General features: G+C 37.7%; 1 protein-coding gene across 6 annotated transcripts in view; it reads right to left on the bottom strand.

The window, feature by feature from the left end:
* The window catches only part of kat6b (K(lysine) acetyltransferase 6B), a 46,363-nt gene that overhangs the window by 4,848 nt on the left and 13,615 nt on the right, over window positions 1-27,900 (bottom strand). For 4 of the 6 annotated variants that reach the window (XM_077237038.1, XM_077237039.1, XM_077237037.1 and 1 more), the window contains 13 exons: window positions 13,420-13,528; window positions 10,173-10,288; window positions 9,905-9,986; window positions 8,174-8,306; window positions 6,756-7,654; window positions 5,987-6,108; window positions 5,742-5,842; window positions 5,431-5,572; window positions 4,877-5,038; window positions 4,524-4,617; window positions 1,862-2,093; window positions 1,524-1,680; window positions 71-346 (listed from right to left, as the gene is read on the bottom strand). In XM_077237038.1, the coding sequence (XP_077093153.1) occupies window positions 71-346; window positions 1,524-1,680; window positions 1,862-2,093; window positions 4,524-4,617; window positions 4,877-5,038; window positions 5,431-5,572; window positions 5,742-5,842; window positions 5,987-6,108; window positions 6,756-7,654; window positions 8,174-8,306; window positions 9,905-9,986; window positions 10,173-10,288; window positions 13,420-13,528 (2,625 nt within the window). The remainder of the gene's footprint in view (window positions 1-70; window positions 347-1,523; window positions 1,681-1,861; window positions 2,094-4,523; window positions 4,618-4,876; window positions 5,039-5,430; window positions 5,573-5,741; window positions 5,843-5,986; window positions 6,109-6,755; window positions 7,655-8,173; window positions 8,307-9,904; window positions 9,987-10,172; window positions 10,289-13,419; window positions 13,529-27,900) is intronic. The other 2 variants (XM_077237041.1, XM_077237042.1) reach the window with 1 other exon arrangement.

Raw genomic sequence — 27,900 nt, 5'->3', positions numbered from 1 at the left:
CAATGTGAAGAATCACGATACATAGAGAACTAAATAAAAAATGCACATAACCAATGATTCTGATATTTACCTTTCGCTTGAGCCCCTGCCCAGACTGGGACTTGATTGCATTGTCTTCATTACCATCGTCGTCGTTCTCGTCATCGTCATCATCATCATCATCATCACTGCTGCTGCTCTCTTCACTCACTTCAAAATCTTTCCCAGTGTTGTTTGCAAACAGTGGGTCTGAGTATTTTCTGCTAAAGTTCTTGCACTTGGTTAGCGGAGGTCGTGTGCTGGTATAGCCCATCCCCATAGTCAAATTCCTGATTGATGCACTGCAGTTTGCACGACGGTCTCTTGCCTGTTATTCCACAAAAAAACACAAATATGAGCTTATCTGAGCCGCTCGTACAGGCTGAAGCCAAGCAGACAAATAACATCTCAGTTATCTACACTTTGCTTTTACAGAGCCCTTGCAGAGCAGAAATTGTCTCTTGATTAGCCGTAGATCTCAGCAACATTTATTTTTAAGCAGATATGGAAGATTACATTTCATGGGACATTCAGAGGCATCAATAATACAAAGCTTTGATTTAGGTCACGCAGGAAGCTGGGTTACTATTGGAAGTGCTTTCAGCTATCTATGTGAACTCACCCTGAACTCCTGAAAGGGATAAATTTAGCTCACTTTTCACACAAGCATCATCTTGTAACTAATAATGCAGAGCTGGGTAAGGAACGAGTTACCTGTGCTAATCGTGATCTCATTGATCTGCCTATTGAATAGGTTTCAATTAAAAACAACCTCTGATTTTAGAGACGCCGACCAGAACAGTCTTACCAATTATGTTTGAGTTCAGCATTATGCAAAAAGATCAGATTGTGTCAGAGGCCAAATGGAAGACTAAAAGGGCATTTTACAAAATCTGCACTGTCTGTACTGCAATATCTGCCGCAAACATTAACATAGCAGACAGAACACAGTAATTTGATGCAAGACAGCTGTAATAGTAAACTGGACTCAAGTCACCTTGTGGAACATGCTGATCAAGCCTCTGATTATGCCAAGAAAACCACCTAGTTGTTTGTTGCATGTTTATAAAGAAGGGTTGCAGAAGATTTAATCACTATGGATTAAGCAAACATTTTAAAGAAAAAATGCAGACTTCTTTGGGCTCTTTCGACATTTGAAACTGTATAGGTATACCTATGTTGCTGCCATAATAGTCTGATCTTTTCTTTGTTTGAGGACGAGTAAACAATAAAAAAGAAGGATTTTCCTGGCAAACAAACCTGAAAGCTCTGAATATAAATCATTATTGAAAGCTTATCGTAGTGACTGAAGGGTAAGGCAAAAAGGTGATTTTACTTATTTGTTTGTACTGGCTCAAATTCATTTGTAATGTAGAATTTAACGAGAAATCCCTCATAGTCTAGCTTTGAATATTAAAACACTGCACTGGACAGACAAACAATTAAAACGGGGTTCACTAAGAGCAGGTGTGTTCAGTCCCTGATCAAATCATCATTAAGCCTACCTGTGCCATAGCACTCTTCAGCTCCCCTGGTGGGCTTTTGCAGACTGAAACTGGAGTCCAGCACAGGCAGTCAGGGTCAACCTCATGAAGCCTTGGCTTCTCTCTCAGTCTATCCATGTGCTCCTCAATCAGCTGATATCTTCGGATGATTAGAAACCTAGACAAAAATGTTAAGAAATGTATTCAAAAGCAGATATCTTGTCTGATGTATGATCAATTGTAATTCAGTATTAATGCATGGATGCAAAAAAAGCCAAAAGCCAAAACTGTGATAAAGTACACTGGAAAGCATGTGAGTGAATTGTCAGATTGAAAGATACCACCACAGTCAAACCCACCTGCCATCCTGGAAATCAATCATGTTGAGCTGCTGAAGTGTGGTGGCGATGTCATGTGGACACATGCCCGTGGCTCGGCTCATTCCCCTGATGCTGACACTCTTATCTGGGTGGTTGTGCAGGTACTCCAGTATGACACTTTTCCAATAAGCCAAGTAGGACAGACGACCCAGATCAGATAGAGGCTTCTCTGGGGAGCCAGCCTGGCCCTCTAGCCTGGAAAGTAAGTAACCTGGAAAGACAGGAAAAGAGACAAAGAGAGAAGAAAAGACAAGATTGCTTATGAGTATTGTTTTTATATCGGGTTTGAGTGTCACTTGGACAAAACAACACAATCACAATTTATGAATGTGTTGTAATGTTTTTATGCAGCTTCATAAAGGCTAGAGGCATGATATTTGAATATTTTACATATAAACAAATGCAAGATTCTTATCAGAGACAAACTGTTAATTGTTAGGAATTTAATGATTATGGCTTTGATTTTGATGGCTTAAGACTTAAAGGAATAATTCACCCAAAAATTAAAATACTGTAATTAATTACTCACCATCATGTCATTCCAAACCCATAAGACTTTCGTTCATCTTCAGAATACAAATGAAGATCTTTTTGATGAAATCTGAGAGCTTTCTATCCCTCCATAGACAGCTACACAACTGACACTTTGACGAAAAAGTTAAAGTCAAAATCGTTAAACTAATTCCATAATTTTCTGAGGACACTCGATTGCTTTATATCAGGCATGGGCAACTTCGCTCCTGGAGGGCTACCGTCCTGCAGAGTTTAGCTGATAAAACCCCATCTGCCTGTAGCTTTCTAGTTATCCTGAAGACATTGACTAGCTTGTTCAGGTGGGTTGGGTTGGAACTAAACTCTGCAGAACATTGGTCCTCCAGGAACCCAAGATGCCCACCCCTGCTTTGTATGATGAACAGGTTGAATTTAGGCTTTTATTCACATATAAACATTGATCAGCGAACTTAAACAGACGATCAACGCACGAGAAAAAACCTCTTGTCTTGCGGAAGCTCAAACATGCTGCGTAACACAAAATGAACCTCATTGGTTCTCACACGTCAAGAGAACAATGCTTGAGCTTCCGTTTACCACAGCTGATGTGTGATTTGATGAATTTTTATTTGAATAAAAGCCTAAATTCAATCTATTCATCATATAAAGTGATCGTGTCACTTTTTCAAATTTCAATTTTTTTTTTCAAATTTCGGACTAAACCTCTCAAATCATTTGGATTAGTTTTACGATCTCTTTATGAACCTTTTGAAGCCTCAATGTGTCAGTTTGCGTAAGCTGTCTTGGAGGGACAGAAAGCTCTCAGATCTCATCAAAAATATCTTCATTTGTGTTCCGAAGTTGAACGTAAGTCTTAAGGGTTTAGAACAACATGAGGGGGAGTAAATAATGACAATTTAAATTGATTTAAAGCATCTTTTGCAGTGATTCTTGCAGCATATTTGCAGCATATCAGTGAACACCCCAGACCACTCGGTGAGTTTCACGTCTTTGTAAACTAAAGTTTAAAGCGTTTTATGAATGATTGTTCCAGTGCCCCTATGAAACCATTGTGGAGGTGGGGGGTGGGGTGCTAACACAGAAACCGAAAATTCTCGGGACAGCAGCATTTGTCCAAATTTCAATCTTAACCATTCTATTTCATCAGAAACGATCTTAAAACAGCGCTTTAAGTGTAAAATACCAAAATTGTCCTTTAAGCTCTAACCAAAGTTCTTGTGTTACATTATAAATACCAATATTACAGTATAATATTTTACTAATGGTTAAAAAAACAGAGCAGAAAAGAATTTTCAAACTGGTTTGAAAATTTCAAACCAGCCCAGACAGCTGATAACCTGTATTTGTAGAGCAAACCATGGTTCTAATTTATATTAAAAAATTTTAAAAAAACACTTTTTATAAAATAAAAATGAATAGTAAAAGATAATTAAAAAAATATATATTTATCTACTTGTATAGAAAAAGTCTAATTATATAGCACCAATTGCCACAGCTAACCAATGTGCTTTACAAAGCATCAAAAAACAAACAAATATACAATGATATAATAAACAAATATTTTTCCTAATACTTTAATTTAAAGAATTTCAATTTTAAAGTGCCTCTTAAGATGTATTCATCTGCAAAAATTACTACACTGTGTTCTGATGCTTCACACACACACACACACACACACACACACACACACACACACACACGAAAATATTTGGTAATTTTTTTAAATTGCTTACAGTGTGAACTGATTTTGTGTTTTCAACAGATGCATAAACAAAGTCAGAAGAGACCGAACAATTCCAGATTCTCTTTTGTAGTCTTTTGCATTAAAACAAAATATGCAAATGCTCTTCTGATTCTACACAAAGAACAAACTAAATTAAAACATTCACAAGCCAACAAATGATATAACGCACTATATTCACTGTAAATTAAGACATGCAAACCCTCTTGATAACTAAAATGACAATGAAACAAACACAAACCATTCTTCCCATTTCATTTTGACTGACTAGTCTGAAACAGTTCTTCTTTTTCCTTTTATTCATAGTACAGAAGCATCTGTTCATGATAGAAACAATCTTATGCTCACATCTCATAAGACTTCCAAACCAGTTAATGAATAACTTACTGAAATCAATGAGAAACCTTCCAAATCCTTGCCTTTGGTACTGAGGCATGATCATTATGCAGGAGACATTGTACTTCTGCTGGCAAAGCTTTTCCTGTGGGAGAGAAAGAGAGAAAGATAGAGTGTGTCAGTGCGCTGCCAACGCATGCAATTCACTGCACCTGCCGTTCTCCTCAACTGAACCAAACATAAGCACACAAAACCCTTCAAACATATTGCAGAAATGTTCAGATCCAAAAACGAGCACCATAAAATAAACCCATCTTTAACAACCCACCAAACAACCCGCTGTTACTCTGACTCCTCTGTCATAGGATTAGATATTCTTAATAATATCTATGAAAGGGTAATACCTTTGAAAAGTATCCAACAAGATGACAACCCTTCTCATCATTCTGTGTCAGAACGTAGAAGAGAAACGGCTCAACGTCGTAATAGAGCGTCTTGTGGTCCAGAAAAAGCTTTGCAAGCAAACAAAGGTTTTGGCAAAAAATTTTGCTGATATTTCCATCAACCTAAAGCAAAGAGGAAAAGCAATAGGAAACCATTAGAGATTCAGATAGCTCATACAAGGGCAGTTCCTGTAACTCAATGTAAACATGTAAAGATCAGAAATCATAAAGATTCTGCAATTTTAACACTTTTAAAGGTCTGCTAGGATTATGATGCATTTCCTGTTCACTAGAAAAAACAAGACATGAAGTCCTTTAAGAACTTAATCTGACATGATTAAATCATGTAAGACCAGTTCTCATCCATGATGCTGAGATGTGCCTTTCAACAAGCTTGGCACTGTATAGCCTTTAATCTCTGGACATAACCCCTCTTGTTTTAATTGCAAATGCAGATGAGATGAAATTAGGATGCGAATTAAGTTGTGCATGAAGATTTAAAAGCCAGCACTGACCTCAAACACAGAGAGGTTATCCTTCCTGTAGATCTCATTAGCTGGAGGGTGAAACCACCCACATTTCTTTGAATGCCTCTGCAGAATGTCCTGGCTTTTCATGTACTTTAAGCAGAACTCGCAGAGATAAAGCTTCAGCAATCTGAGAAGGTGAGCAGCAATTCATTATAACATGAAGAATGTGGCATGAGTTGCAAGAGTAGGGAGTCTAACTCTAAATCACATACTAGTTTACATTTGCTTAAGGCTATATCTAGCAGACATTTTATAAATTGCTGTAAAAAATGTTTTGGAATAAATTTCAGACTTACCTTGAGTATTCTGGAGGGTATGGTGAGGAATACCAAGTTTGTATTTCATACTTCCCAAATTCAATCAAAGGAGGGGATTGTCCTTGATCACCAACAGTTTTCTGTTAAAAAAAAAAAAAAAAAAAAAATCACAAGTTAGAAAAAAAAAACGTCTTTAAAATATTTAAACGATTTGTATTATTGGTCACCTAAAGTAAGAGGATTAGCAATGGTGATGCTGGCTTGTAAATATAGACTCTCCTCACCTTTGCTGTGGTCTCCTTGATATGTCTGAACACTTTCAGATCCTCTTCAGCCACATGGTCATTGAGTAAAATCATCCTTCCTTCCTGTGGCTCTCTTCTTGAGCATCTCTCGGCATTAAAGGCTGTGAGAGGTCAGAAAATAGACCTTTAAAATTTGTGTGCAGAATGTAGTACCAAAAAAAAAACTGAAAAGATGCTGAGGCTATAAAATCCAAAGCTTATATAAACAAGCACTAACCTTAGACTTAACACAACATTCAAAATCACAACTGCTAGCATGCAAATCACTACAGTCATGGAAAGGACAGCTGATAGGAAAGGCTCATATCAACATTGCTGGCCAACACACTAACCTCAAACCTCTAACCCACACATCACAGTTTGTTTCTAGGCAACAGTGACCTCTAAACAAATATTCCATTTGTGCAGAGGTTGAGAGGGAACCAAACCAGGAGCAAGGGTCATTTGAAATGCAAACACTTTACATTAAAGTGCTTGTTACCAAAGGGAAAAAGCATTAATAACTATGGTTTGAGAGGCAGGTGTGAGCAGCATGAGGACGTGAGCACAGAGCAGAAATCTAAGGCTTTAGTGGCTTCAGAATTAATAAATTATTGAAAAAGGTTAAAAACAAAAATGCAGAGATGCAGTATTAGTTGAAAAACAAAAATCCACGTTACTGAGCTTCTAAAAATGAGGAAGATGAGTAAAACGGTTTAAAGATGAAAAAGCTAGTCAGCCGTTCGGAGGTTCAGGCCCCTGTGCTTACCATGGTTTGGGTCTGGTTTAACTCTTCCGTCTGCCAATCTGCCCTTCCCTGGTGTGTTGTTCTCCCTCTGCGGGGAGGCCTTAAACCTAAACCTGCCTAGTAGCTTGTGCTTTCTCAAGAAAGGAGTTCGTTTGAAATGGAGTGCCGACTTAAATGGTCGGCCCCGCTTGGGCACCCATCCCGAGGCCGAACCGGATAGGGATGCTAATTTACTACCGAAACCCTTGACAGGTTTTTTTCCTTGAAGCTGCAGGGACGTTTTGGGTGAGGTGGAAACGTCCTGGGAGCGGCGCGCTCGCTTGGGCGGTGCGTAGCTGGGGAGTCCCTTTTGCCGGGACTGTCCCTGAGTGGTAAAGATGTGAGACAGTCCATCGAATAGTCCCTTTAGCTGGTTGTTGCCTGGGAGGCTACTGAGGGACGGGCCGCTAGACTGGGAGGAGGAGCTGTGGGGGGAGTGGGCGGAGGAGGGCGAGGATGACTGGGTGGGGTTCAGGGAGATGGGGCTGTGTCCTTGCGAAGGGGACGGGGTAAGGAGAACACTAGATGGGGCATTTAACCTCACACCTGGCGTCGTCACGCTGGCATGGTGTTTCCGATAGCCCCGTTTCCTCTGCCTGTGCTGATTTGAGGAGCCCGACGCTTCACCGCGCAACCGGCGACCCAAGGGTGATGGTGTGAAAAATTTGGAAAGCCCGTCAATGAGACCTTTGGTTTTCTTGTTGAATGGGGGCAACGTAGTGAGGGTGGGTGTGGATGTGAGGGGGTCAGTGAGTCTCCTGCCGTCTGTGGTGGGTATAAAGGTGCTTGATGAGGGTGGGGTACAGAAAGTGCTTATGGAACCCCTACCATGCCGTGCTTTTTCAGACAGCTCAACGGATCCTGGACCACCACTGTCAGACCTGGGAAAACAGACGATAGTGGCATTTAATAAACAAGCCACAAATGAATGAGAATCTGTGTGCACATCTATCTTGACTGTGACTAAGCCTGAGCCTTGGTTTGAGAGCCTGATTTCACAGCTTCAACAACACGTTCCACCGTGTCTATCAGTGCTCATCAAGCCTTTAGGAGAGATATAATTCCTCAAGTCTTGCACATTTAAAAGCTTACTGACCCAGACTCACCCAGTCTGACTGACAGCGTTCTGAGTGAGCTTCACAACACGGCCATATGTTAAAATTAGACTTGCAAAGAATGCCCCAGGCTAAAAGTACATTGTAGCATCCATGCTAATTTTAAACCTTGTGGATGAGAGGGTATGAAAACCTACATATACTCTCAAGGCAAGGTTATGAAGGACAAAAATCAGAGTAGGCCATCAAAAAGAGCATTTACAGTTTAGGCAACATACTGATGTGAGACCTGTAACCTTAAGCCTGAAGCACAAGGAACAAGACAGATGAAATGAGTTATCGTACATTGTTGGATGCGTTAGATTTTTTCTTGGCCTTCCTGGCTTTGCATATCGCCTTTTGATCTGGGCCGCTGTCTTGTGTAGCAACCGTTTTCCCTCCTGTTCCTTTGGCCTGCATACTTGGCAGATCCACATTCCTGGGGGAGGTCCAGGGAAAAAAGTGAGAGAGGGAGAAACAAAAGAGAGAAGCATTTCAAGGATGGTTCATTATGTCTGCAGCCGTGACACTTTTCAGATATGTCTTTGTAGTACTGAACAGAGATGACCCACTGTGCTTTTCCCTTTATTTCCACAATCTTTAGAAGAAAAGGAATAGAAACAAAGAAAAACAAGCTTTCTACAGGTAACAGACCAACAAGGAAACACTGAATAAATGTATTTTAAGCTTTGTGGGGAGCTTTTTATTGACAGGACCTCAGTCTTCAACATCCTCTTTAGAGAGGTAGATATCAAATAAACAGTTTGAATGATTAGATCGTTTGTAGATGTCCTTTGATTTTTGGTATAGAACTAAAGCTCTCAGATATCTTGTGTGGAAATATGCAGCACTGATTTGTGAGATAAGCATCACAACTACAGAAAGCAAGTTCACAGTGGCAACCAAATAGAAATTGTACATAAAGATACAGAGGACAAGCATTATTAATTTTCTGTATTCCTGTGATCTTGACAAGATAAAAAGAATAAATGAAAATATTGACAAATGTTATACCGAGAAAACAAGAGATAAACAATGTATAGCCTCTCGACAACTAATTCTCATTCTTACAGTTTTCATAAAATTTATTTGAGGCCAGTCAATGATTTAATGTATCAAATTTCAATTTAATTAACTAACATTTTCTGAAAAAAAAAGAAATAAAAGACCATCAAAAGATATTATAAAAAATTTCTTAAGTCAATTTATTGTTTGATTTATTTCCATATCACTGGAAAATGTGCATCACTGAACTATAATCCACCTGAATATTTTTTGCAGCCACAAAAAAAAGTTTGTCAATCTGTGTGTGGTAGAATATCACACAGAGGGCCATTCACACAGGAAGCGTTCTTGTAGCAGGCGCCATTCTGTTAGCGTCTCTCACTTTGATTGTGTATTTTTTGTTATAATTAATCAAACTAAATTAACATGTTAAAATGACACCCTGACATACATGTTTTAGTTAAAGCTTTTTCTTTCACCCATAACAAAACCCAAATGAAATTTGATGAGATTTTTAATGGCAGAAGTCACCTCCCTCCAGCAGTTACAGACATTCAGCACTGAAGGCTCTTGTAAAATTAAGTGAAATGAATCTGTTCTGCTCTATTGAAACACTTTATGATGCTGTTCCCTTTTTATCTTGGCACTTACATGCCCATTTCAGACAAACTGCCATTAACTGAAAAGGACAAGCACAGTCATTTGCAAGCCAGAGGCAAAATCATTAAGTGAGAGAGAGAGAGAGAGAGAGAGAGAGAGAGAGAGAGAGAGAGAGAGAGAGAGAGAGAGAGAGAGAGAGAGAGAGAGAGAGAGAGAGAGAGAGAGAGAGAGAGAGAGAGAGAGAGAGAGAGAGAGAGAGAGAGAGAGAGAGAGAGAGAGAGAGAGAGAGAGAGAAAATAGAAAATAGTGCAGGACGTAAGGTACATATCATCTTACTATTATGTAACCGGAAGCCTTTGTGTCATGGCACATTTAAATGGCTTCAACTTGAGAATGGAAAAATCCACAGAGGCAAACAAAGGCCTAATGTACCTTTTGGCATTCTGGAGAGCGGTGGGTCACAACACTCCATATGGAAACCCCTGTCACAGGAGTCACAGAAGAGCATCTCATCCTGAATCCACATGCACACACACAGAGAAACTTGTCAGACACGCAAAAATAAGACGCAAAAAAACAACAATATATACTACACAAACAACATCCTGCAGCAAGTGTCAGAACACAAGCAGCGCTCTGACACAAAAAGATGTCAGCAGGAACTGGGCCAAGGCCATCAGTGCATTTGAAAAGAACTTACAGCATTCTTTCCCTGAATCTGACAGGAACTGCATGTTTTGCATTCGATGCATTGCCAGCGCAGGGCCTTGACATTAGCAGTCAAATCAGTGGAGAACTTCAGGCATGATGGATGGCCTTTGAGGAGAAATGTGGAATAAAACAAACAGGCTTTAGAGAGAGTCTCCAAATATGCTCAATTAAAAGAGCGACATTACCTAATCCATTAACTTTGGCAGGAAACACAAAAACCCTTGCTGAAACATTACAGGATAAATGTTAACAGAGACTTAATCAAGCAGAGAGAGAACATCAAAAAGAAACAAATGAAAGATTCCCCCGACCGTGGATCAGTTAAATATTTACACATGGCATCAACAATGCGAAGAGCCATGCGTGAAGACTTTCCAAAATCGATGTCTAAAAGCACTGTATTATCAAACACTTCTGAGCAGCTAATTAAAGATAATTTGTTCTTAACGAGGCAGAAATGGTACGCGGGTACACCGTAATGGCAGTCGATCCGTTATAGTCATGTAAAAGCATGCACTCCTGTCCCTGAGGGCTGTGAACCAGCTGCGGTTTACAGTGGGAGCACATTTTCTATACTTTCATGAACACTTAATGAAAACCACCTCTGCGTTGTTAAGTCAAACTCAGCCATAAAAATGTCACTGGGAGAACAATTCCTTGTGGCATTTCAAAATCACTGTTCAAAACAAATTACGACATAAGAGCAGGTAATTTAACAGGAACATGGCAATTCTGTCTGGAGGAGGGAAAAAATAAATAAATTAGAGTGAAAGAAACAAGCAAGAAAACATGAAGTGGGGGAAAAAACAGTTTATAAACTACACCTTTCAGCTTGAATCCATCTGTGATTGTGTAAAAACCTTCTGCCAATACTTCTACAGAATAGACAATTTTTAGATGAAAAAATGTACTATCCTCCAAGCAACTCACATTTCACAAACATACAGCCCAATGCCAATAATCACAAACAAGATCACCCTCACTAAAAACACTTACATTTCCATGAGATGTTATCATGGAGACCTGAGGAAGCCCTCGCCATTATTTTACCCTCCTAGCAGGATTTAACATTAGAGGGTTCTACTAGTGAAGTAGCCTATTTTTATTTATTTATTTTTTTAAAATTTTAAGAGTGAACCATTAAATAATCAAACAAATAGATCAACATTTTTTAAACTGCTAAATCTAGGCCGAAAATACAAACTGTAAATTAAGCAGATTGGACAACAGAAATTTAGACATGTAGAAAAAGTGTGCATGTAAATTTATCCAGGTTTAAACACATTTAATGTAAACACTAGCTGATGAAGATGATATCTTGCCAGTATAGTTGAGACGTGCACTGCTTTGATGCGAGATGAGATGCATGCAGAGCAATGCAGGCGGACAACAAACAATGCTGTGCATCAATCTCACAAGACTACGAAAGCTTACTGTGGACAAAACTCAAACACAATTGCAAATTCAGTACAGATTTGCCTTTCCTAATTGTGCATGAACAATGTTTGCGGTTTTCTTTTGGATCTTTAATAAAGAGCATTTCTTGTTAGACTATACACCTGCCCCATGCAAACAGACTAACCACCATCTCATGTAATATACTGTAGGGTACAGACATTGTTTAAAGTAATGATAAATTGAACGATTATTCATTAACTTAGCCAAGGGCGGCGTTACCAAGTTATCACGTTACTTAACCACATGGTCAACCAACACAAATGATGTGTCGTTTTAAAGCTTAGAAGCTTGGATTTACAGTGAATATAAGGAATATGACCATCACTTAACAAGTGCTTTTAAATTTGCTGACATATTAGAAGTGCTTATTTTCATAGCGTGAAAAAATGACTATTCACATGAAATTTTGATTTGCAAAATCATTGTACATAATAGATAGACGTTTCAATTTCACAGCTGGAACGCGCTTGGATTGGTTTGATTGCTCAGATTGACAGTCTTGATTTACCATGAATAGAATAGGAGCACACAGCTGAAACAGTGCTGGAAGATCATCACTCATCAACTAGGATCTTGTTACTTGTTTGTTCTATGTATTTTTATTGTGCCGTTTATACATGCAAGTAGTTCTTATGTTCAGTAAAATATCTTGTTTGGAGGGTTTTTGGACCCTTGTTTAATTATGTTTCTAAATAAATGTGCGCTCGCTTCATTATTCTTCGTGTGTCTGCTGCACGTGTTTTGCGCATGTGCCGATGCACCTAAAAAATTATGCACTCTAATGCATCGATGGGTTTTCCACAAAGAAAAAGTAGAATCTCAAACAAGTTACAATGGTTTTTGTTCTGATCTGTGGTCCAGAATTTACAGTTTCTGTTTTGGCCCAGAACTTTCATTTTGGTGCATAACTATCTCTGACTCTCTCCCTTCTGGAATTGATTCAATCACATGATTATAAGTTATCAACTGACAATCCCGATGGTTGAAATACAATTTCATAACTCATGAACTACTTGTCCCACCACTCCCACAAATGTGAGCAAATATTCAAAGAAAATATCTGGTTTGGTTACAGCTAACTGGTAAGTTACAAAGTCTGAGGGAGCGTCTCAATCAGCTCCCTAGCTTATTAGGTCGTGAACCAGTAGATCGACACACAGATTCTATTTCCAGCGACATGACAACATCCTCATTGTACAACATCCCTACTGGTATTTTGAACAACTGTAGATCTGATCTTTTTGACATTCTTTTTTTAAAGTACATTATGATAAATACTTTGTTACATATATATGCAACAATTCAGCTGTAGATAAATTATAAATCTTAGCTATGTATATTGGCTGAATCAATGTATGTTTATGCTGAAACAAAATTAAATAGGCTAATGATTTGCATTAAAAATAAATTGCGTGTCATTACGTGAAGTGAGTTGGCTCACGTGATTTATGTTTTGCTCTTCAGAACTTCAGTTAAGGAAACAGTGAGCATCGATGCTCCCTGGTTTTCACTGTGCATTGTGGGACTTTTCAGGGAGCAAATGTTTCAGCACACTGGAAAATGTTTGCCATTGAGACAGCCCTTAAGATGACCACCTCCTTGATCAGTTCGCTGACTACTAAACTGGGGAGCCGATTGAGACGGACCCTAAGTCACACTTCAGTCAATAAAATTCTTTGCCAAATGGCCAAAAGCAAGTTGCATTTAACAGAATTTCAGATAATACACTGCTCATCTATAGGCATGACTCAGTCAGAGAGTTCAAATACTGGTCTTACCGCTGCTCCCACAGTCAGCACAGGACAGCAACTCCTCTGGTCTCTTGTCTCGATTGGACTCCTTTGTACCCAAACAGAAGCTGCATATGGGTATGGGGTCAGCACGTGGCTAGAGTGAAAAAATAGAAGAGTAAAAGAGCATGTTTTTAATTGATTTTAATTGACTAAATTGACTTTTAATTTAAATAAAACTGCCAACAATGATGCAACTGTCCTTTCTTTTTTTATTCCTCAGATAAAAAACAAAAAAAGTATGGTTTACAAAGTCTACATGTTTGACAAGATAAAACACTAAAGATGTACTCAAGCTAAACCCCCTACACACCAAGTGAGCTACGGCTGTCGCAGTGAAGGAATTTCCACTTGCAGAGATTTTGAGTGGCTTAATATTGCGATACGTGATATCGCCATTAAAAAAAAAGCAAAAAGTTTTACAATGTGATCAGGTGGCACGAAAACTAAGGAGATTCAAAAACAAAACAGGTTTTATTAATAATCCAAACACTCTGCATTATACTCCTGTATGTTCATTCAAACCACACAATACAAGATCTGACCAAGAACAACTGAAACACGTGGCTATATAAACAGGGGTAGAACAAAGGAAAGTAAACTAGGCATATGTGAAACTAATACGTAACTACAGAAACAAAAGAGGACAAAATCAGTAACACCAAAACTAAACAGAGCAGGAAAACAGGAACTAAAGGAAACAGAAAAGAATGACAAAATAAGGGTTCACATAACAGAAAATAAACCTGACAATAAGCTTGTGGTTAGGGTTGTAACGGTATACCGGTATGGCGGTTTATCGCGATATTGACTTGTACGATTATCATATCGTGAACATTTGCTTATCCACGGTTTTGGAAAAAAAATTAAAGCAGATCTCAAATGCGCATATGCAACTTATTTCCACTTGACTACTCCACCTATACATGTGCACTGGAGAAAATGTCTGAGACTGAGGCTGCGAATTCTTCGAAAAAAAAAGTTAAAAGCTGCAGTGTGGGAATACTTTGGGTATCCGAAAAACGAACGTGGGTTTTTCCTTGAAGATTGATATCCAGTTGTGTCCAGAAATATGGACGAAGAGTGGCTGCAAAATGAGGAAATATGTCAAATATGTTCTCCCATATTCGCGAACACCTTCCCTCCCTGCAGATAAAGTTCCATTTATAACTTAAGTCCATATTATTTACGTGTTGCTGAGGGAATTTACAATATAACGCAGATGTCACGTAAAATGCGCGATTTGATAGATGGATGAATAAATCTAAAATATAGCTGTGCAATAAATAAAATCGCTATATGAGTGTGTCTATTAAACAGCGCAAAAAAATGTAAATCTATATTCTGCTTGTTCAGCGTGTCTGTGTGAATGAGCAGCACCGTTTCACCTAGTATATACTCAAGTATATGTGACGCTCATGGTGTTTAAAGCGTCTGCCGTCTCACTCACTATATAAGGACGTGAACACATGAACATATCCAGAGCTGCTCTGAGAGAACTAAATGAGCATTTCATAATTTTGTTGAAAATAATCATTGTCAAATACACTCTGACTGAAACTCATAGGAGTTTAGTACAACCTGTCAAAATAAAAATTATCTTAAATAATAATTAATAAATTAAGAATTTTATTAATTCAATTGATCAAACATGTTTGTTCAAATGGGAGATCTGCAGCTTTATTTTTTCTTTCTTATTTTTTCAAAAGGTAGATTAAAAAGGTTTGTTTTAATAAACCATATGTTCAACCAAAAAACCTATCAGTTTTCATTAATTTAAGGTTCATTGCAGCTGATAATAATAATCATTGTTTAATACCGTAAACCGTGAAACCGTGATATTTTCTGAGACTATTATCATACCGTGAAAATCTCATACCGTTACAACCCTACTTGTGGTACTATTGTTGCATGTAGAACTGTTAGTTCCGACCATCGAATCGGACTAGAGCTTTAAAACTGACAGCCTGAATTGAATGTGCAGAGATGTCAGCAGTGCAAGTTACATTTTTACGTCAAACTAGGTGGAAGTAAGAGACTGTCTTGAGTGAGTCATTAAACTGTTCATTCAACTAATAAGTTTAAAAATACTGATTCATTCATTAATGAAACAAGCTGATGAATTTTTTAAAAACTTTAAGCTCTAATTTACAAGGCTCAACCGAACAGCAATGCGTCACTTCGAGACCAAATGGCATTGATTCAATGCACTGACATTCAATTCCACGCTGATGCCATTCATGGGAAATGTTGACAGGATACTACGACAAAGATTTTGCGTTCCTCTTCGGACATGGCAAATGTTTGTTTGTTTTTTCACAAATATATTACTTGACATTACTTGTGGTAAATCCCACATGCGCAATCAATCTCTTTCTCTCTCACTCACTGTCTCTTTAGGCTTGTTTAATGCAAATCTATGGAGCGTCTGTGAAAATCACAATTGTACACTTTTATCTTAAGAAAAAGCCAGTTGGCAGAAAAAAGACATTCTCCCCTCTTTTTCTCATTATTAGCTTATGTATCATTCAATACACATGCATGAAGTGTAAAACAAGGGCATAGCCTTATGAAAAAACAAACAAACACAGACATGAACATCACAGTTGTGGTGGTTGCTTCTGCGCTTGTCAAATTGTCAGTATCACTGTATTCTAATATTGTGGTTACCGTGACAGCCCTAATGTGAACAGCTTTAAGCAATGCAGTGCATAATATTTTATGTACACATACCAAGATCCAAGATTTGAAACAGTACAACTATTAGAACATTAGTACAGATTGGAAGATAAAACATTTGGCTGGTGTTTTGATAAGCTTTGTTTGAATATTGAATGTCAAACTAGACAGGTGGTTAGAAACCCAGGGAGTCGGCTAGTTATTAAGCATGTGATTATGGAGGACAGATACACAGTGCCAGATATAAAGCAGCTCCTGGCAGAGGCCAGATACAAAGACGAGTTAAATCAATCTCAAATCACTCAATACCAAACGAAAAGGCACATTGTAAAGTACATTCTAGGGATGTCAGATGTACTTCAGTACCAAGTACCAATACTAAAATAAAGATTCTAGTGAGAACAAAACTAGCCTTTCTGCAGTGTTCCACAGACTCAAATTGATAGAGTGCTGTCTGACTCACAGGCGGCTGTTGATTTTGGCATTGCAGTGCAGTGCAACCTAATAGTGGTGACGCTGTAAATTTCGTTGTTCAAATTAAATGTAAAATTAAATATTAATAATTAAGAATTAAGTTATTATTAAATTTATAATATTTTTATTTTGATCAAATAAAATGCTACTACCTATGTGAGCATAATATAATTAAAAGGGATATTTTTTTCTGAAATGTTACTGCAACAACCCTAGTACATTCTGGCACTTAAAAGTGCAGTGTGGTCAGGTATCCAATATCTCTGGATGTCAGATACTAACCCAGATGCAGAATCCACGAGACATGATACCACAAAGAGGAAATTAAACTGAAATGCCTCTTTTAAATTTAGGATGTGTGTTGCATTTGACTACTGTTAAGATAACATTGTGTAAAATCCTTCAAAAAGGCAGCAGCCAATTCAATCAACACGCGTACATGCAATAAATCTCGGACTGCTGATGAAGGATAAAGGATGCCCAGCAGGATGTCCCCTGAATTGTGCACGTCACCACATACACCGCCTTGCTGTATCACAGAGCGCTGTGATACACAACACTGAGCCTGTGTAAATATTGGCAATGGGATGTTATACAAGTGCGAGAGGTGTAGCCAGTGCCCTCTGAATGAGGGTAACGCAAGTTGCTGATGCCAAAAGAAGATTAGAGGGAACCGAACAGGCTCAGTGAATAGCTCTCAAGATAAGACTATCTTTCCTCCTACGAAAGCCTGTGGCATGCAGGACTTGTGCAGTGGAGATCAGAAAAAGGTTACATGGAATCTGACGGGAAAGTCTGCCACCACAGCCTCACATCTTCAAACTGTTACATCTAAATCTCCACATGGTTGTGAAAGCCCATTCAAGCCTGAGTCCTTAGATTCTGCATCACACGCTCGCAAAAACACACCAGTCTCCCGAGAAGAGAAACGGTAGAAGTACAGAGTAAACAAGCGAGCAATTCAGCTCAATTCTCTCCCAAAAGGCTTGTCAGCAAGAGACAGAGTGATCTGTTGGGGGATGGTGTATATTAGATGCAGATGGGGCATTAGAAGATGGAGCAAAACATCTAGTGGGTAGGTTCTCAAGAGAGCCACTCAGGCTGAGCTCCCCGCTGTGCCGTGTTGATAAATATTGAGTGTCTGTTCTGGTGAGAAACCTGTTGAGAGTAATGCCAGATTAATTGTTTTATGCAACAGGCAATCAATCCCTAGCCTATTAATCATTTTGGCAGACCATCAATTTGCAGATGGGTTATTCATAAACATTGCAAGTTTTCGTTTAAGTGCCAATTGAAAGGCTCCAATCGATGGCCCCTGAATGATACGTACAGCTCTTCATACAAATGACGAGTTGGTTAGTGCTCAGAAATAAATGTGTGCTCAGACTATAAAGGGCTTCTCTCCCCGAGGGCAACATAATCACGATATACACAACACAAATCCCACCATGCACATAATGCTTGACCTCAATTCCCTCCAAACAATAATTCTGTATTCACGCACAGAAGGGGAAAAGCACAGGCACCGCTGTCTCATATAAATACAAATAAACCCTCTACTGCAGCTCTACACACCACAACATCATGCAATATCATTTGCACTAAACTGATTTCAATGGCAGAATTCTACTGCCTCTTGTTGATTTTTTTGACAACACTACTTGAAAGCCTGGAATGTTTGACATTGAGTTAGATGATCTGAGAGTAAGCTACTTGATAATATGTAGGTAAAAACTAAAAAACACAGGCAGATTCACACATGACGACTCCTAAGCACTCAAGATATAAATTCATGATGTGAAATTCTGTATGTGTAGCCACATGTCATTGTGGTAGTGATTATATGCACTATTTAAGCGTCAAATAAATCCTGCTAGACAAACCGAACCATTTATCCATGAGAACTAAAACTACCTTCACGTTTTCACTCCACTGCAATTTATACCTTTTAACAACATACCTTCAGTTAGATCTACACGATTCTGGCTAAATTTAGTTTTGTTTTTTTAACAGAGATCATGATTCTTCCACGATTCTGAATAGACAACTAAACAAAATAACATCTAGGCTTGCCTAATAAAAAGCTGCAGTGTGTTTAAAATGTTTAATTAATCTGAATTAATTATTTATAAAAAAATGTCTGTTTCAACGAGTCACCCATAAATACTTGTTTCATTACTGATGAATCCACATTTCTAAACAAAATCTCTTGATGAATGAATGATTCAACGACAAATACATTTTTTAACAGTCACTTGTCGCCACTTGGTGGGATAACAATGTAATCGATACAAACATTAAGGCCCGAGCCCCGATGGTGTGAGGACCCTATTGGAATTGCTGTTTTTACAATTGTTATTTGAGGTGCCAAGTTACTTTCAAACAGATTTTGATCGGTATGAGAACTATAAACTTTTATCCCAGTATTTCTGTGAAAATCTGAATTGTTGTAACACAGAAACAATGACACTGCGTGGTTTAAAGTAAAACCAGGTAACTTTTGCTCTCGGGGTCCCCCTACAGTTGGGAAACAGTATTGTCCTCTACTACTGTCGTAAACTCTGTCATCGTGCATTTGTTGACAACCATGATAGCCCTGAACACTGTTGGAGGAGGTCACATGCAGGTGTTCTGCTTGTGTCGCGTGTGAAATGTCTTCATCCCAGGTACAGTGGCATATATTTCAGCATGTCATATGAATATAATTTCATGGGTTTTATTTTTTTTCTAACGACAAATGATCGCGATGATCACGTTTACAAGCCAGTGTCATTATAGTAGCCTAGTCTATTGGTTACCGTTTTACTGAATCTATATGATACTTCAATGCAATGTTTGAGTGGTAGATAATAACCATATATCGTCAATATTATAATATCAAGCTACCATAAATAAATCTGCAAATTTTACAAATCGATTTGCATTATAGCTTGAGGCAAGACAAATAATCATTACCTGATTCATGAAGATGTAACATAGTCCGTAACATAGTCAGGCAGACAAAAAAACACCCCAGACCACGGGGTGTCATTGGTTGTTGGCGTTAAATGTTACCCAGATACAATAGTGCTATTTTCTGATTGGCTAACAACACCAGACGAACAACACCAGAGGAGACGCGTTTGAATTCATGCCTGTTCCACAGTGAGAGCGGCGCGGCCAGAGTTTTGGGCGCTGCGGCATATTAAATATATTACAAATAGTTTTTCAGCGTGAGAAATACAATGTGTGGCGGGAGAGCGAGACAAAAGACCGAAATGAGTTACTGTCACACTCAATGCGTGACACTTGACAGCCCTGCGATTTTAAGGAAGTGGGGGTGGAGGTGGAAGTGACGTATATGCCGTAAAGCAGTCGAGTTTTGTAGTTCTCTTTGTTCGCCGGTTACTACCCGAAACCCGAAGTTTAAGGCCAGGCTATGGCAGACGTGTCATTCAACCTATTGTAAGTCGATGTACCATCACAAGAGACTTGGAAATATATTATGAAGGTTGAAAAGTTACCTGGTGTTACTTTAAAATACTGTTGTACGGTTTAATTGATAACTGCTCTCTCTATAACAGCACAGCGCTGACGCAGATATGAATGTTCTGGTGTGATTTTGTCAAAGGTTTAATAGATGCAGACAAATCATTGTCATTTAAGAATGAAATCCTAAGGGTGTTTGAATCGAGATAGCGATCTATTAACGATTAATCATGCAGCTCTACCTTTAGTATATATTTAGCACCTCTGAAAGTGTCAATCATTAATACACAAGCTAACTTAACACAGAGAAGTAACCAGCAGACTTAATAAAAATAGAAGTAGATCTATATGGGTTTCTCAATGGCTACACTTACATTTTTATTAAAATGGATGGTCGACCCAAAAATGAAAATTCTGTCATTATTAACTCAGCCTTGTGTTGTTGCAAACTTGGATTTATTTTTTCTGTGTTGCGTACGAAATTAATTTTTATAATGCTGTTCACTTTAAGCAATTAATTTTGATTTAACATCATTGTATCAGGTTTCTGGTTCAAATATGATTGCTTCATGTTAAATTGACTTGAAAATATTATTTTGGACAGAAACATTTATGGAGAATGAAGGAAATCGACTCATTCAGCGTAGACAACCACTAATTTAGTCATTTCGCACGCGTCATGTAGAATTTCTTTTAAAAAACAACATATGATGGCAGAGCTTTCAGATTCCCCTATCCTAGAGAGAGTGAAGTGCTAATATAGATTTCTGTCTAGATATGTAATAAATATTTTGCAAAAGAAAACCTCAAAAATGATAGATACAGTAAGACAGAAACTCACGTCTGTTCACCGCTCATTTTCCTCAACTGTAGGCAAAGGTAAGCAAATGTTTCAAATCAGTGCTTCTCCAAGGAGACTAGCGCTATATTCATCCCCTAGCTTAGCGCCATCTACTGTTTTAGAAGAGGAAGTTGCTCAACTGCATTTCTGAAGTTAAATAACCAACTGATTCTAGGCAGTTGTATATGGTTGATTCCATTGGGTTTTACTTGTTTCAATCACGTGGAACCACTGTCCATGATTGAATCATGTTCAGCTAAACAGTTATTTTGAGTATAAAAGATTATATTTTGAGAATTTTTTTGTGTTTTTTTGTCCATACAAATGGAAGTCAATAGGGTCTAGGCTTGGGTATTGAAAACCGGGTTCAAATTTCCCAGAACTGTGGATTTGATAAGACACGTGTACGCATTTCAATTCTGCTTATCAATTGTCCACGAATGTGCATTTTAATGTGATTTTAAACTTTTCAAGCGCAAGTTGATGCAAAAGAGAACTCTATTCGGCACCCGCACGCAATTCTGTACTGTGCAAACATCCAAAGCACTGGCACAAAAAGCCAACTCTCACATAAAAAGTGAATACGGTGTAGAGTTCTCTTTCGCGCCTTGCGCTTGAACTGACAAATACACAAAATTGTCAAAATATTCTTGTAAACATTCGGTTTTGTTTTAAGTGAATGTAAATAGTTGAGAAAGAAAACGCACCTGTAACAGTATATTGGATCTGTGCAGATGGTCTTAAAGCAGCACCAAGTAACTTTTCCTCTGCGGTCGCCCTACAGGTAGGAAGCGGAATAGTCCATTACCGCTGTCGTAAATAATTTAGCCTACCGCAGCCCACTGTCGCACGCACATGCTCTCGGTTTATCCAGCACCGGCTTTGGAATCAACAATGGCCACAGACAAGGTAGAGTATGATGCATGATTTTATGAAAGTATGATGTATTGCGACATCACAAACGAGCAATTGTAACGCTTGCCGTAAAGCAAGTCAAATTAGTAGTTTTCTTATGTCTCATTAGAACTACAGAAACGCGACTAGGGTTGTAACGGTATGAGATTTTCACGGTATGATAATAGTCTCCGAAAATATCACGGTTTCACGGTTTACGGTATTAAACAATGATTATTATTATCAGCTGCAATGAACCTTAAATTAATGAAAACTGATAGGGTTTTTTGGTTGAACATATGGTTTATTAAAACAAACTTTTTTAATCTACCTTTTGAAAAAATAAGAAAGAAAAAATAAAGCTGCAGATCTCCCATTTGAACAAACATGTTTGATCAATTGAATTAATAAAATTCTTAATTTATTAATTATTATTTAAGATAATTTTTATTTTGACAGGTTGTACTAAACTCCTATGAGTTTCAGTCAGAGTGTATTTGACAATGATTATTTTCAACAAAATTATGAAATGCTCATTTAGTTCTCTCAGAGCAGCTCTGGATATGTTCAGGTGTTCACGTCCTTATATAGTGAGTGAGACGGCAGACGCTTTAAACACCATGAGCGTCCCACATACTTGAGTATATACTAAGTGAAACGGTGCTGCTCATTCACACAGACACGCTGAACAAGCAGAATATAGATTTACAGTTTTTTGCGCTGTTTAATAGACACACTCATATAGCGATTTTATTTATTGCACAGCTATATTTTAGATTTATTCATCCATCTATCAAATCGCGCATTTTACGTGACATCTGCGTTATATTGTAAATTCCCTCAGCAACACGTAAATAATATGGACTTAAGTTATAAATGGAACTTTATCTGCAGGGAGGGAAGGTGTTCGCGAATATGGGAGAACATATTTGACATATTTCCTCATTTTGCAGCCACTCTTCGTCCATATTTCTGGACACAACTGTATATCAATCTTCAAGGAAAAACCCACGTTCGTTTTTCGGATACCCAAAGTATTCCCACACTGCAGATTTTAACTTTTTTTTCCGAAGAATTCGCAGCCTCAGTCTCAGACATTTTCTCCAGTGCACATGTATAGGTGGAGTAGTCAAGTGGAAATAAGTTGCATATGCGCATTTGAGATCTGCTTTAATTTTTTTTCCAAAACCGTGGATAAGCAAATGTTCACGATATGATAATCGTACAAGTCAATATCGCGATAAACCGCCATACCGGTATACCGTTACAACCCTAAACGCGACCCGATCTGGCAATCTTAAATAGTTTGGATATATCAGATAAAGGACCGCAAAGCTGTGGCATAATTGCATTTCACCATGTCACGAGTTTATGAACCACTGAAATTATTTTGGAAACATTATTTTAAGGTAAAAAAATCTTACTTAGTGCTGGTTTAAAGTGAAAGCAGCCAAACAAACCTGCTGCCTTCTGTGTCAATGTTATTCAAAGAACAAAAGAAAAAAAATGTTCAGTTGTTTGCTTTGGCTAATTTGTTTATGTGTTTTTGAAATTTATGTTAGTTAGTTGAGTTGTTTTGGCTGTGGTATTTTGTTAACACCATACTATGCAAAAGTTCCTTGTGTTAGTGTCATTCAGGCTTCTGATTTTGGTTCATGGTATTCAATTGCAATAGAATGTTTTGCAAAAATTCACAGATTTTTTTTTTTATATCTAATTATTATTATTATTTTTTATCTTATTGGAATCGAAACAGATTATTCCCAATCCCTAATATGTCCAGCCCACCAGTGTGAGCATTTGGACAAGGTTTGGAATAACACACTACTTTTCTACATTGTTCAGAGTATGCAAACTTTCAGTGTACCCAGGTGTCCTACTAAATTTGCCAACACTTGATGCACAACAGCACATAGATCATGGTATCCCACAATGAAATGTAATCGATTATACATTTCATGTCCAGTGTGCTGGATTAACCAGAAGTTATATATGTTATATAATGAGATATACAAATATGTGCTGGCTGGTGACTACACCCTACTGAATACTGTGACAAATGTGAGATCTGGAATGTTTACAGAAGGAACATTCTAAGATGACTTGGCATTCCCATCTAAAACGGGCAATAATAGCATGTAGAAACACTCAGCTCATTAACTCATTATTTAAGGCAACATCACAAAAGCTACACCTGAACATGCCTTTCTCAGTTGTTTTGTCCACTAAGTGGAGCTAGAGCACATCCACACCAGACTGATGACAGAACGTTCTGTGCCATGTTTGGCTCTGAATTAAAGGCCAGTGAATCCTGACTGCAGCGGCTGCACAGGGAACAATCAAGTGCTACAGGTGCAAGTCTGCAAAAACATTCTGCAAAACGTGTGGCTGTGATGACCGCAGGGGTGTGTACATGTCTTAATTTGAACAATGCAGAAGTGAAATGCTGAGAGGAAGAACATGAGGTTCTCTCTGATGTTTTAAATGGACGTCAAAAAAGAAAAGAGAAAAAAGTAATTTGTTGTATGTGATGCTGCAAATTCACTATTCTAACCAATCTCAGGACTGTTTTTTGTTGTTGTTGTTTAATAAATAAATCTTAGCATAATAAATAAAAACAAATGCAAAAAAGGTTTTTTTTGGAAGTTGATTTTTAGATTAATAAAATAATGATAATCAAATTCTAAAACTAAATATGGCCTCATTTAATTAAAGTAAGGACTAATGAGACACCCAAATTAAAACTACAGAGTGAATGAGCTGTCATGCAAAGAATTACCCTGAAAACCAATAGACAATTAATACATTGCTTTGTACACTTTTCAAAGAACATCCTCAAACATTTGCTATTCAATAGGCCTTTAACACTTTTTGTTGAAGCTACACAACATTGCAAGAATAGTGCATTGGTTTAACCATTGATACATATTGTTTTATAAATAATGACAAAATACTTATTAGAGCCCGACCGATATATCGGCGGGCCGATATTATCGGCCGATTTTAGGCATTTTCCTAACTATCGGTATCAGCATTTATAATGGCCGATAAATGAATATTTTAAAAAATGCGGGTACGGTGATTCATGTAAGGGTGGCGCTGCCAATAAAGCACCTAAAAGCTGACACAAGAACTGGCAAAAATAGTGATTATGAATACAACTAATATAGCAAGGAGACATTTTAATTGTTTATTAATAAACTAGTGTTTTCAGTCAGTGTCAGCCAAAGATGAAGTTGACGATGCTGACTCGCGATCTTCAGTGAGCGCGCGCCAGAGAGAAATGCACATTTCATACGATTACATGAGTCTGTCTGTCTTTCGTTTTGAATTGTTCTGTTTAAAAGTAGACATTTCAATATAGATATATTTCAATTCTCAGGTCTATACGCTGAGTTTCGGTTCATGAGACGAGCTCCAGTTCACCCGCAGGCGCCTCCGTGTCGAGATTATCTATCGTCTGCTAAATTTACTTCTTATAAATTAAATCCAGGCAAAAGGCTGATGAAACATTGATTTAGGGCTGCAACAACTAATCGATAAAATCGATTATAATCGATTATGAAAATCGTTGTCAACGAATGTCATTATCGATTAGTTGGTCTGCTTACGTCACGGGGAGCGTTTACTGGTACGCACACACGCAAGGTCTCTCTCCCTCAGGCGCTCTACCGAGCGCGCGCGCTACACGGTTTGGAGCAGTCTCGCATGCTCGCTCTTGCTTGCGCGCTCTAGATTTCGGGAGTTTGAACTAATTCGCGGGCATCAGGGAGCCGCAATCAATATGCGGGAGACTCCCGGGACTTCCGGGATGTCTGTATTTTGTCTCGAGCATCAGGTTGTGCAATCAGTTCGCTCGCAACGTAAGTGATGGATTAAAATAGCGCTACCGCAGAAATAGGTTAAATTAAAACAGTGTTTACAAAGTGAAGCATTAAATACAAAGGCAGTTAATAACAGCAGCAGTAAAATATTGTTTTTTAGTCACTGTACTCAGTGGTTTTCAGCGAATGCTTGTGCACTAATGCATAATTTCTCCTGTCCTTTACTCAAGCCTGTTAGCTTGCTGGGTAACGTTACCTCCATTCCGTTCTCTTTTTATAGCATTTGTCTACTAAGTTTTAATTGTTTTTCAAACGCGATCTACTGCGGCTCTACATTCACACAATTGTTTTCAGTCTTTCTATATTTATTTAATCAATTTATCCTTATATTATATTCTTTTATATATTATATATATATAATATATATTATATTCTTTATCCTTATATTCCTTATATATAATTAATTTTAAATAAAAATTAAATGAATTATATATTTTAGATGTTTTTAGTTTGTTTTTAGTTCAGATATTCACATCTGAACAACATGTCTGTGTAAATTTGTTTTAACAAAAATTGTGTTAAAACATAATATGTTGGATATCATTTTTTTAACAATAATCATGTTTGTCAACTTGCCATCAGCAATTATCATTAAAAACAATGCAAATATTGATATTAGTAAAACTCAATGTGTGGCTTTTGCACTTTTTAAAGTACACTTTTACACATAAATACCCTGATTTACGGTTTTATTTAGTTATAATAAACAAAAAATCTAATTTAATTTCTATCCGATTAATCGATTAATCTAAAAAATAATCGTCCGATTAATCGATTATCAAAATAATCGTTAGTTGCAGCCCTACATTGATTAAAATTAAGATACAATTAATACAAAACGAAATTCACTTTGAAACGAAAGGTTTTGTGCTTTCTGTTTGATGTCTATGTGAAAGTTTCAAAGCATTAGTGCCGCTTTCAGAGCGCTCACGTCCGTAGTGCTGAACTGCCGCGTCTGTAACATTGTTTTTTCCTCATAAATGCAAACACGAAAAATAAAATAAAATAAAATAAAATGAATATTTTATGTAGCCTGTGGAGACTGAGAGCCAACCCTTCTTCATCCGGTGGGTAGTAGCCTACTTGTGATTTGCGCAGTGTAATTCACAGAATTGATTTCTCTGCTACAAGCCTCTGTCACGTATTGTGTGAGCTTGTGACTATTGCAAGCGCGCAGCTGAGAAGTCCTGATTATATTGTCTGCTATATTTAGGCCGCCTTCTTATTTATTAAGGCAATTGGTTGATGAAAAATTGATTAAAATGCGTGGCGCGAGCGATCTCCGACAGTAAACTGATTCTGCTTTGTCTAGGGTAAACAGCTGTTGCGACGCGAGCAGTAACGGCCGCGTCCGGTGTAGACACCGTGTTAAAGCTCATTCTGCCTGATAACGCTACGTTACAACATCAAGCAATATTCCAAAAATGTATATAATTTTAACACTTTATATAGGGCCATTTTGCATTAAGAGTAGCCTAGTTTCACGTTTAGTACATTTTGCTTACTAATTATTTAAAATAGTATAAAAGTACTGTACATATGTAATTAAAAACGTTTTCATTATGATATTATTCATTTTACTTTAGTAAAAAGATCTGAGTTCTTCCTCCACTGGTAGAGATTAGAGGAATTAAGAGTAAAAATAGAAGATAATAAGGTTTTGTCAGTGACACTTTTTATATATTTATTGATACAAGTTATGACTAAATTAAAAGACAAAGTCGTCGTTAGTGAAGATTATGCAACAGTATTTAGAATATAATATAATATAATATAACATGCAATGCAAACTAGTTTGGTTACAGCTCAGCTGTATAATTCTCATTCTATCATTCCCCCTGCTACCATTACATATCTGTGTCACACAAGTGTTTGATTACCACATTTGAGTGATCATTGCAAAACGTGTTTATAAAATATATTTATTCTGTTTATAGCTACTGTGTAAAGTACCCATCAAAAGTTTGTACACACCAATAGGAAAGTGTCCAAACTTTTGACTGGTATACTGTACTATAATACACATAAATAATATTGCTACTGTATTATAATATACACATAAATAATATCGGCCGATATATCGGTATCGGGCTTTTTTTACTCCCTAATATCGGTATCGGCATCGGCCCCCAAAAATCCATATCGGTCGGGCTCTAATACTTATATGCACAAAATGAAATAGGCCTAGTGGAATTAGTGGAAATGATAAAAGATTACACAACTTCTCAT

This window comes from Siphateles boraxobius, unplaced genomic scaffold, assembly GCF_051911475.1.
Source record: "Siphateles boraxobius isolate OS27281-9 unplaced genomic scaffold, OSU_SipBor_1 20, whole genome shotgun sequence".
NCBI lineage: Eukaryota > Metazoa > Chordata > Actinopteri > Cypriniformes > Leuciscidae > Siphateles > Siphateles boraxobius.
This window is presented reverse-complemented; position numbering and strand designations above follow the sequence as displayed.